The 12049-nt window shown below is 46.1% G+C and overlaps 1 protein-coding gene across 2 annotated transcripts in view; it reads right to left on the bottom strand.

Moving 5' to 3' along the window:
• The window catches only part of EMD (emerin), a 51986-nt gene that overhangs the window by 12984 nt on the left and 26953 nt on the right, over positions 1-12049 (bottom strand). For both annotated transcript variants that reach the window (XM_040405202.1, XM_040405201.1), the window contains exon 5: positions 6531-6578. In XM_040405202.1, coding sequence (XP_040261136.1) covers positions 6531-6578 — 48 coding nt within the window. The remainder of the gene's footprint in view (positions 1-6530; positions 6579-12049) is intronic.

Raw genomic sequence — 12049 nt, 5'->3', positions numbered from 1 at the left:
GAGACTTTGGAAGAAAAAAAAATAATAATAAAAAAATAATCATAATTTTCCGCTAACTTGTGACAAAAAATAAAAAAATTCTAGGAACTCGCCATGCCCCTCACGGAATACCTTGGGGTGTCTTCTTTCCAAAATGGGGTCACTTGTGGGGTATTTATACTGCCCTGACATTTTAGGGGACCTAATGCGTGAGAAGTAGTTTGAAATCAAAATGTGTAAAAAATGCCCTGTGAAATCCTAGAGGTGCTCTTTGGAATGTGGGCCCCTTTGCCCACCTAGGCTGCAAAAAAGTGTCACACATGTGTTATCGCCGTACTCAGGAGAAGTAGGGCTATGTGTTTTGGGGTGTCTTTTTACATATACCCATGCTGGGTGAGAGAAATGTATCTCTCTAAAAGACAACTTTTCCCATTTTTTTTATACAAAGTTGGCATTTGACCGAGATATTTATCTCACCCAGCATGGGTATATGTAAAATGACACCCCAAAACACATTGCCCAACTTCTCCTGAGTACGGCGATACCACATGTGTGACACTTTTTTGCAGCCTAGATGCGCAAAGGGGCCCAAATTCCTTTTAGGAGGGCATTTTTAGACATTTGGATCCCAGACTTCTCACGCTTTAGGGCCCCTAAAATGCCAGGGCAGTATAAATACCCCACATGTGACCCCATTTCGGAAAGAAGACACCCCAAGGTATTCACTGAGGGGCATATTGAGTTCATAAAAGATTAAACTTTTTGTCCCAAGTTAGCGGAAAGGGAGATTTTGTGAGAAAAAAAATAAAAAACAAATGCGTAAAAAAATGCCCTGTGAAATCGTAAAGATTCTCATTGGAATTTGGGCCCCTTTGCGCACCTAGGCTGCAAAGAAGTGTCACACATGTGGTATTGCCGTACTCAGGAGAAGTAGGGAAATGTGTTTTGGGGTGTATTTTTACATATACCCATACTGTGTGTGAGAAATATCTCTGTAAATGACAACTTTTTAATTTTTTTTATACAAAGTTGTCAATTTACAGAGATATTTCTCTCACCCAGCATGGGTATATGTAAAAAGACACCCCAAAACACATTGCCTTACTTCTCCTGAGTACGGCGATACCACGTGTGACACTTTTTTGCAGCCTATGTGCGTAAAGGGGCCGAAAGTCCAACGAGTACCTTTAGGCTTTACAGGGTTGCTCACAATTTAGCCCCGCCTAAAATGGCAGAACAGTAAACACACCCCACAAATGACCCCATTTCGGAAAGTAGACACCCCAAGGTATTCGTTGAGGGGCATATTGAGTCCATGAAGATTGAACTTTTTGTCACAAGTTAGCGGAAAGGGAGACTTTGTGAGAAAAAAACCCAAAAAAATCAATTTCCGCTACCTTGGGGTGTCTTCTTTCCAAAATGGGGTCACTTGTGGGGTATTTATACTGCCCTGGCATTTTAGGGGCCCTAAAGCGTGAGAAGAAGTCTGGAATATAAATGTCTAAAAATTTTTACGCATTTGGATTCCGTGAGGGGTATAGAAACATAGAATGTGTCGGCAGATAAGAACCATTTGGCCCATCTAGTCTGCCCAATATATCTGAATCCTATGAATAGTCCCTGGCCCTATCTTATATGAAGGATAGCCTTATGCCTATCCCATGCATGCTTAAACCCCTTCACTGTATTTGCAGCTACCACTTCTGCAGGAAGGCTTTTCCATGCATCCACTACTCTCTCAGTAAAGTAATACTTCCTTATATTGTATGGTGAGTTCATGTGAGATTTTTTTTTTTTTATGGTGGGTATGGTGAGTATTGTATGGTGGGTATTATTGTATTGTATGGTGGGTATGGTGAGTTCAAGTGAGATTTTATTTCCGCTAACTTGTGCCAAAAAAATGTCTGAATGGAGCCTTACAGGGGGGTGATCAATGACAGGGGGGTGATCAGGGAGTCTATATGGGGTGATCACCCCCCTGTAAGGCTCCATTCAGACGTCCGTATGTGTTTTGCGGATCCGATCCATGGATCCGTAAAACACATACGGACGTCTGAATGGAGCCTTACGGGGGGGTGATCAATGACAGGGGGGTGATCAGGGAGTCTATATGGGGTGATCACCCCCCTGTCATTGATCACCCGCCTGTAAGGCTCCATTCAGACGTCCGTATGTGTTTTGCGGATCCGATCCGTAAAACACATACGGACGTCTGAATGGAGCCTTACAGGGGGGTGATCAATGACAGGGTGGTGATCAATGACAGGAGGGTGATCAGGGAGTCTATGTGGGGATGTGTTTTGCGGATCCGATCCATGGATCCGTAAAACACATACGGATGTCTGAACGGAGCCTTACAGGGGGGTGATCAATGACAAGGGGGTGATCAATGACAGGGGGATGATCAGGGAGTCTATATGGGGTGATCAGGGGTTAATAAGTGACAGGGGGGGGTGTAGTGTAGTGTGGTGCTTGGTGCTACTTATTACAGAGCTGCCTGTGTCCTCTGGTGGTCGATCCAAGCAAAAGGGACCACCAAAGGACCAGGTAGCAGGTATATTAGACGCTGTTATCAAAACAGCGTCTAATATACCTGTTAGGGGTTAAAAAAAATAAAAATAAAAAAATAAAAATCGCATCTACAGCCTGCCAACGAACGATCACCGCTGGCAGGCTGCAGATCCACTAGCTTACCTGAAGTTCCTGTGAACGCGTGCGCCTGTGTGCGCGCGTTCACAGGAAGTCTCGCGAGATGACGCGTATATGCGTCCAGGAGGAATGAATCGACCGCCGCCAGGACGCAATCCTGCATTAGGCGGTCGGGAAGCGGTTAAAGGGGTATTCTCATCTTTGATATTTATGACATATACACAGAGTATTATTATTTATTATTAAAGCGCCATTCATTCTATAGCGCTGTACATATGAAAAGAGGTATACATACATAATACAGACAATTGCACTAAGCATAAACAAGACGAGTTATAAACTGGTAAAGAAGGAGAGAGGACCCTGCCCATGAGGGCTTACAATCTACATGGTATGGGAGAAGGACACAGTAGGAGAGGGTAAAGTTGGTCATGGCGGTATAGAGGCAGCAGGGTCACTGGTTGTAGGCTTGTCTGAAGAGGTGTTTTTTTTTTTTTTTTTTGAAGGATTCCATTGTAGGTGAGAGTCTGATATGTTGGGGTAGCGAGTTCCAGAGTGTGGGGGATGCACAGGAGAAATCTTGGAGGCGATTGTGGGAAGAGGTGATAAGAGGAGAGGAGAGAATGAGGTCTTGTGAGGATCGGAGATTGCGTGTGAGGATGTATCGGGAAAGTAGCTTAAAGATGTAGGGAGGGGACAGGTTATGGACGCCCTTGTATGCATTTGTTAGTATTTTGAACTGAATTCGCTGGGCAATGGGGAGCCAGTGAAGGGATTGGCAGAGGAGTAACAGGGTGAGAGGTGGATTAGTCAGGCAGCAGAGTTGAGGATAGATTGGAGGTGTGCGAGGGTGCTAGATAGAAGGCCACAGAATATGCCATAAATGTCTAATAGATGCGGGTCTTACCTCTGGGATCTGTGCCTATTTTTAGAATGGAGGTCTCTGGATCCTGTTCGACCACCCTCTCCCCCACTGGCTGCCAGAGACAACTAATATACAGAAACAGTCAAGCTCAATGTCTTATGCTGTTTCCATAACTAGTGAGATGCAGAAACAGCATGGCCGTGGACATATGTGCCATAAATGTCTGAAAGGAGAATACCCCTTAAATATTTATTTGAATGGATGATAATGATCCATCTCCTGATAAAAAGGGATGTCAACTGCTCCATCCTCTTCTCATTAAAAGGAATATCCAATCACAATGATCTTCTGTAGCTGGAATTCTGACACAACATTCTAATCACATTGACATTGCTTTGAATGTTGCATTGCATTTTTAGTAACAGAAACCTCCCAGCAGGTATAAATGGAAATCTGTGACCAATGTGATCTTCTCACATATATCTACGACATAGCAAAAGAACCCTTTAAATAGATTTCCCTAGTAAACATAAGATGCACTTGTAGCCACCTATTAGGAGGAAAGGTTTCTAGCTGCTTTATTATCATTTCAACAGTAGTGATGGGAAACATTTTCTATAGTTCATTCCCATCTCGTATTAGAAACTGTACATGAACTGTGAAGGTCCGACTATTTTTTACTGCACTGGTAATGTTACAAAGGCCTCTAATATTAAAGTAGCTTCCCATTCTGGATCAACTTGCAGGATAACAGGCTGAACTGGATGGACAGATGTCTTTTTTCAGCCTTATAAACTATGTTACTATAACCAACATGTTATACCTATACACAGGATAGGTGATAAATGTATGATCATGGGAGGGGGGTCCGACCACAGATGATAATAGGTGTCCCCGAGCCATCTATATGAATGTAAAAGTGGCAGTGAATGATGCAGTGGTCGCACAACCACTCCATTCACACAGGGTACTAGGGGCCACCCATTCACGTTATCTGTGGGGGTCGCAGCAGTCTTAGCCCCATGATCATATATTTATCACCTGTTCTATGGACGGCTGATAACTGCTGGTTATGGGACAATTACTAAATTTACAGCATGTTGAGGGAAGTTTGGATTTAAATATATATGTATATATGCCCTTACATATATGCATGTATATTGGCCCTTTTGCATGGGCCGGTCCAGGTGGTATGGGTGTATACATAGAGATGTATGTATGCCCCCTTGTCAGCATACATCTCTATGTATAATATATCCATATGCAGGTGGGCTTATTACTGCCCATTTATGATATTGTGTATATGGACATGCATGTAGATGTGCCCCAAACATCTATATGGATGTATATACCTAAGTATCCCCAGGTTGTGTAGTGTGTATATGTGTACATATATATATATATATATATTGATCAGCCTGGTTCGTTTATGACGTGGGAGTGTGTGATGTTATGTTGTGGCAGTTGGGAGGCTTACAGCTTGGGCAGGAAGTCCTTTGTTTCAGTACTAGCATTCCGTCACACGACCCCACGATGATGTCATCACCCTCCTGTTGAAGAAGGAGGAGGGGGGCTGCTTTTGGTGCTATAAAGCCCCCAGCAGGCCAGACATGCTCTCTTGGCTTCCTGGACTGCAATGACAAACATGGGAGCTGCACCCTGAAGAGAGGCCACATGGCCCTGAAAAATGGCTGAGTACCAACCATCCCCTAACCCCTGGCTGCTGACTTCATGTCTCAGCATTAATCCTTGATGAGCCTGTACCCTGGAAGCAGCCCAGTCACCCCCTGTATAACCCTTGGTTACCCTTAACCTCTCCTGCCCTGAGTCCCCCTATAATCATATATCCCCTGTGTTCCCCCAGGATTGTAGATCCCTCATATCCCCTGTTCCGTAATAACCCCTGGTTATTCCCCGTAGGGATAGTATATTGTCAGGATTGGCTGGGCTGCTGGTAAAGTGTATGCATGTGTATTAGTACAATTGTAGTTAGATGTTGGGGAGGACTTGGGACCGAAATAGTGTATTGTTACTTATATTGTTGTGTGCTGCTATAAATAAATATATATATCTATTCCATTGATATAGATATATATAATTATAAGCAAATATTAGAACATATAGTGGGTGAATAAATCCCTGCAGAACATTAACCTCTGCATTGCCCTGTCCCTGCAGAGTCCTGACCATTAACCTCTTCAATGCCTGATCCCTGCTACCACTGTCCTGATAACTCATAACCCTGTGTCCCTTGGCCTGCAGGTATTAATCCCCTGCGAATGTATTATTGTATTATATAGATAGTGTGTGGGGTGGAATTTGGGATTGTGCTGTGTAGAGTAGTTAGGCTTGTATTGTGTTTATTTTAGTACCATTTCTATACTGCGGTGTGTACTTCTGTATGTATATATATTCATAGCCATTGATCTATGAATATATATAGATATAGCATATTGTTAGACTTGTATAATTGTATTGTGTAATAAATATTCCTTATTGTTCATAATACAGTGTATGGTGTTTTTACTAGTCGCCGCCGTAGTATAGTGATAGTAAGTCGCACGTAGTGTAGTTCAGTGTAGTGTATAGGCAATCAGAGGTAATCAGTAGTGTATTATGTTTATTTAGGTATAAATGGGCGGAGTCATCAATAGACGGCTCCTCCCATTTATGAATATTAATTATCGATATTTGCATAAATATTGGTGATTAATATCCCCCCTTAACACAGCACTACAAAAAATTGTCACCCTGAAGCTCTGTGATGCATTGACAGATCAGTTGCTGTCATGATTGACAGGATTCTCTATGGACCTCTATGGAAATAACAAGTCTATAGAGACTGCCTTTTAGATGAGCTGGTGTAATGAAGCACAGCATTCCCTACAACCCACCACCCCCCCCCCCCCTTAATTAAAGTTTTTAGATTTAATTTGTTAGTCCAGATTAAAATAATTTATAATCATCTACAGTATTTTAGACAATACCAAATGCATATAAATTCTAGTAAAAAGAATAATTCTGAAGCTTTTCCTACCATTGTCATCATCAACGTCTCTTTTTCTCTGTCTGCTCCCATAAGAATCTGGAAAATATAATTATAGGTTAGTCAAACTTATACATTTGACATCTTTTTATTTATAAACTACATCATGCATCAGACAGAAGCAACACCAATATCGAAAGGTTTGTCTGATCAGCAGAACCATCCTCCATTTACCAGGGGTCTTCTGCGTGGATCCACCCTTAATTGGTCATGGTAGAGGACAACATTTTTAGGATATGACCACATGGCACTTGCATTGCAGCTACGTTCAATTGCATAGGAGGCGCAGCGGGATCTAATTTAACAAATTATACCGCGGTACCCACAGTGCGGCCGCGTCTCAAGCACCACGTGATCGCTTCGAGTGGTCACACCAATGTACTGGGAATTTGTGAGTATTAAAAATGTTTGCGCAAGCGGCATTTCACTTAAAAATGTGACCTATTAAAGGGTTTCTGTCACCAGGATTAAGGGTACTTTCACACTTGCGGCAGAGGATTCCGGCATTCAGTTCCGTCGCCGGAACTGCCTGCCGGATCCGGCAATCTGGATGCAAACCGATTCATTTGTGAGACGGATCCATCTCACAGATGCATTGCAATACCGGATCAGTCTTTCCGGTTGTCATCCGGAAAAACGGATCAGGTATTTATTTTTTACTAATTTTTAAAGGTCTGCGCATTTGCAGACCGCAAAACCGGATACGTTTTGCCAGAACACTTGGGGCCGGATCCGGCATTAATGCATTTCAATGGAAATAATGCCAGATCCGGCATGTGTTCAGGATTTTTGGCCGTAGAGAAAACTGCAGCATGCTGCAGTATTTTCTCCGGCCCAAAAAATGTAAGGAGGACTGAACTGATGCATCCTGAACGGATTGCTCTCCATTCAGAATGCATTAGGATAAAACTGATCAGTTTTTTTCCGGTATTGATCCCCTAGGACGGAACTCTATACCGGAAAACGCTAGTGTAAAAATTAGATTTTTTGTACTACGTTTCTCGTAGTAGGCATTGGGGGATACAGCACCATGGGTATATGTCCAACTACCACTAGGAGGCGACACTAGACATAAAAAGTGTTGGCTCCTCCCATTGGGCTATACCCTCTCCACAGGCACTAGGCAGATCAGTTTGTACCAAAAGCAGTAGGAGAGAGAAGAAAGGCAAGGAACCAACAACTCCCGTACCGGGAAAGATCAAGAGACCAGCCCGGAGAAGCGGAAGTAAAAAACATAGGGTGGGATCTGTGTCCCCCAATGCCTACTACGAGAAAAGGATTTTACGGTGAGTACAAAAAAATCCAATTTTCTCGTGCATGGCATTGGGGGACACAGCAACATGGGACGTCCCAAAGCAGTCCCCGAGGGTGGGAAAAGAAAAGCCATGCCACCGGTTGGGCATACAGGTGCAGGAGAACCATGTGACCCAACAGGAGAAAACCACGGAATAGGCAAGAAGCCTCATAACAAGGGAGAAACCCCAAGGAAGCAACAGTGAAGACTGCCAGCACTCCAGGACAAATGCCTGGGAGAAAGTCCTAAATGCAAGAAGAAGGCAAAGGGGAACACCCAGCTCAGCCGAAGGCTGGAGAGAAAATAGGACAGCATCGCGCATTGGAGCTACCTAACATTCTAATTGTCTCAGGCCAAAGCACAAACACCCTGTGGCCAACCCCTGACAGGCCAGGGGAGCAAGGAAACATGGAATCACTGAAGGCCAAACGAGTGAGGGAAGCCATAGCAAGGCTCACATGTGAAGGGAGCAGGTCTCCCCTCACCGCAAAGCAGGTGAAGAAGTTAAGCGCCCTATTGAAAGGTGAAAACCCCAAAGGCGCCAAGGGAAACCGCCAACCCTTGGAAAGGGAGGGGGTTGTAAGTAAAGGCCAGGAAAAAAAGATAAGATAAGACCTGCATCCCAAAACCAGGAGACGAGGAACGAGCCTCTGAAAACAAAATATCGCTGAGGAGCGCAAGACCGGAGAAACTCCGGCCAAATGAAGTATCAGGGAGATGCAGGCCCAGGAAATCTCAGCAGGGACACACTGGGCTGAGAGACATGGGAGGAGAAGGAGAGTACTCCCAACAGTCTAAGGAGGAAGGTTCTACAAACAGGAGGAAGTCCCTCCCGAAGGAGACCATAAGGTGGAAATGCAAACCGTAGCACAAAACCACTCAATACCAGATACTTGACGTGGGAGGATGGGAAGATAGACACGAATCCCAAGAGGTCCACAAGGCTATTGGAACACACAAGGGAAACAATCAACCCAGGCCCCCCCCAAACAACGATTATCATACAGAATCTGTGTGGTCAAATGAACGGGGACAAGGAATCCAGAAAGGAGTACCCGGTATGGGCGCACAAGGAACCAGGAACTGAACCACCAGAGGACAACAAAAGCCAGAATATCCAAGAAAAAATGAAAAGAACCACCATAGGGGAAGGAATTGGCCATGGAAAACTAGCCATTCTAAGAATAGTGGCTAGCAATCTGCATACATTGTCCCGGAGAGGACAAGTACAGCGGCTTGGGTTGTACCACTAAAACAGACACCCATATGCATAAGAAATGGCGAAGTCGCTATGAAAGAAATGGGGTGTGACTACACGAAATGTAGAAACCAGCTGCGACCGACATACAGAAGACTCCCAGGGGGAGAAAGTACCTGACAGGCGCAGACAATAGCAAGGTCCAAGGGGACTGCCCTCTGTTAGATAGTACAACTAAGCAGAGAATATAAGGGAACACCCGGACCCAGAAGGAACTACGGAACCCTGTCCGATGCCAGAGCAATCAGCAGAAAATTCACCTACCAGGCAGGTGTGTGGCGCTCAGTGGTTCTGTCCCTGACTCATCAGGGAGGCCTCCAGCGAGGATAATGTCGCTGACCCCAGAAGGATTCCGTGTGGCGGAGGACATCCAGTGATGGCTGAAAACTGCTGCAGCGGCCAGTGCTCACCAAGCTACGTACCCCAACAAGGAGAAGATCCAGTGGAGATTGCTGTACTCCAAGAATGGGCCGCCCTGTAATAGCAAACAACGCGAATACTACTTTATAATATGGGGAACGCGGAGTGCAGCAGACAGTAGTATTTTATAGGGATGGCAAGAGCAACCCTAGCCCAAAAGCCAACAACCACCTGGCCATGGTGTAGGGAGCGTGGTTGTATGTGGACCACCCACCAGATCAGCCATATACTGGGTACACCAGAAGTAGCACTAGACCGACAAGGTGGAGGTGGGGGTTGGGCTGGCCCAACCCTGCCAGATATGGTTACCATGTACATGCTGAACCGGGATGGCCTGTTGTGGACAGTGCCTTGAGCAAGTACAAAGAGACCATAGAGCACGACAGTAACGGAGTGGCAGATGTATGGAAGAACCAAAAAGGGAAGTAACCAGCATCCGCAGCACAGATTAGAGCACGGGGAAGGAAGCACCCAGTAATACAGAATTTGGGTAGGTAGCGGTCCAGCAACTCCGCCAGGGATTGGGAGAGTCAGGCAAGGTTCCCATGTTCTGACAGGGAGGGAGCCCATCCAGGGGGGACCTACACAAAAGGGTGGGAGGGGGACAAGCCGACCACATGGAAACCTCTGTAGACAACGGACGCGCGTGAAATACGTGGCGATCCGATAGGGAGGCTGGGAGGAGAGGCCCTCATAGAGCAGCAGGGCTGTCCTATCTGGCCCCGAATGCCACGTTCCCAAGAGGTGCTGCAGCAGCTATAGATCAGGTGGCAGGGCTGCAGGAGAATGAGGCAATTGAGAGGGGAGGGGGGGGAGGAGCCTGCAGAAGCAAATCAGCCAGAGGCTGCCTACCAGACCCCAGGAGCTGTATCCCAGCGCGCCCCATGCAGGAGAGCAGCAAGATGGCGACCTGGTGAGAGAAGGAGCCGGCAGCAAGAGGAAAAACCGCCCCTCCGAGACAGAGCAGGGAACCTGGAGCTGGATTGGGCAGGCAGGAGAGGCCCCTCCCAGGCTCCCCCCACGGAGGGGAGGTGACAGAGCAAGCCCGGGAAGCTCAGAAATGGGCGGGGAGTTGCAGCCTAGTAGGCCCGAAAAGACGGGGCCTCAATTAGTGGATCGCGGCCGCGGAAGTGCTCCGGAGCTGCCGCGACAAACGGGGGCCAGGTGGGGGAGAGAACTGGAGAAGTGACCCCCAGAGAGGGAAAAACGGAAGGCCATGGGGCTTCTGGGGCCAGGATACAGGCTAAGAGATGCAGGTATCCGGGAAGGAGCAGGGGAGAAGGGAAGGAGAGGGGGGAACGCGCCCAGGCCCGGGGAGGAGGGTGGGAGACCCTAAGCAAAGGGAACATACTCACCCTCAGACATCTTCAGGCGCAGCAATAACCACCCCCTCGGCGGACTCAACACGGGAACCGTGGGACTGCCGGAATTCCACTGCGGAAGCAGATTTGGGGACTGGGTGGCTGCCAGGTACCTGAGTACGCGCCCGCAGGGGGGCAACTAAAGTGGAACACGATGGAGCCACCCCTGCAGCAGGCCGGAACCTGCAGAGAAGAAAAATAAAAAATGATTGAAGAAAAAATTTAAATAAAAAAAGTAGCAGGATGACCTGCACAAAAAGGGCAGGTCAGGTCTGCCTCCTACGGACACTAGAACAAGACTGATCTGCCTAGTGCCTGTGGAGAGGGTATAGTCCAACGGGGAGGAGCCAACACATTTTATGTCTAGTGTCGCCTCCTAGTTATAGTTGGACATATACCCATGGTGCTGTGTCCCCCAATGCCATGCACCAGAAAGTACCCTAACCCTATTAAATTGGCTGACATTAGCCAGTTTAGTATTCGACGCAGGCACAGTGAATGAAGGAAGCTCTCCGGCTGCTGGCTTCCTCACTGCGCCTGCGCTGAATACAGCCAGCATTTCAGAGAAGAGGGAGGAGAGAGCTGTGACGTCGCTGGATCCTGCTATGTGGTAAGTATTTGCCTAATTGGCCAGCGCTTTATTCCCACTGATATCACCAATGATCAAGGGGGCATTAGAAGAATAAATATTTGATACAAAAAAACGTTCTACCCCAATAATAATTATATTTATGACCACTATATCACCAACTAATTAAAATAATTTGGCCACCAGATAAAATATGAAAAAAATAATATATATATATATACACACACACACACACATTTTTTTATTTATATTGTGGGGTTTTGCTCTGGTGGACAGGATTAGCGGATGCAGTGTAGAGGCAACAACAAGTTCTTTGGATCAAACAGTTCAGTGTTTTATTCAACATTTAGGCAAGTGACAAAACAAGCAGTCATAATCAACAAAAAGTCACCTTGCGGTGTCAGTGGTAATTCACACCATGCGGCAATTCTGCCTCAAAGTGTCCTTGACCATAGCAGCACCAACCTGTTTTCACGCCAGGTAGCAAGCCTTCATCCAGACACAAGGCCAACCAGATCCCAACACAGAGACCTCGCTTCTGAGCCCAGCTGCCTATTTAAAAGGGATTCTGTCACCTCCTTTTACGAT

This window comes from Bufo bufo, chromosome 8 (assembly GCF_905171765.1).
Source record: "Bufo bufo chromosome 8, aBufBuf1.1, whole genome shotgun sequence".
In the NCBI taxonomy this organism is placed as follows: Eukaryota; Metazoa; Chordata; class Amphibia; order Anura; family Bufonidae; genus Bufo; species Bufo bufo.
Note: the sequence above shows the minus strand (reverse complement) of the source record. Positions and strands in the feature narration are given on the sequence as shown.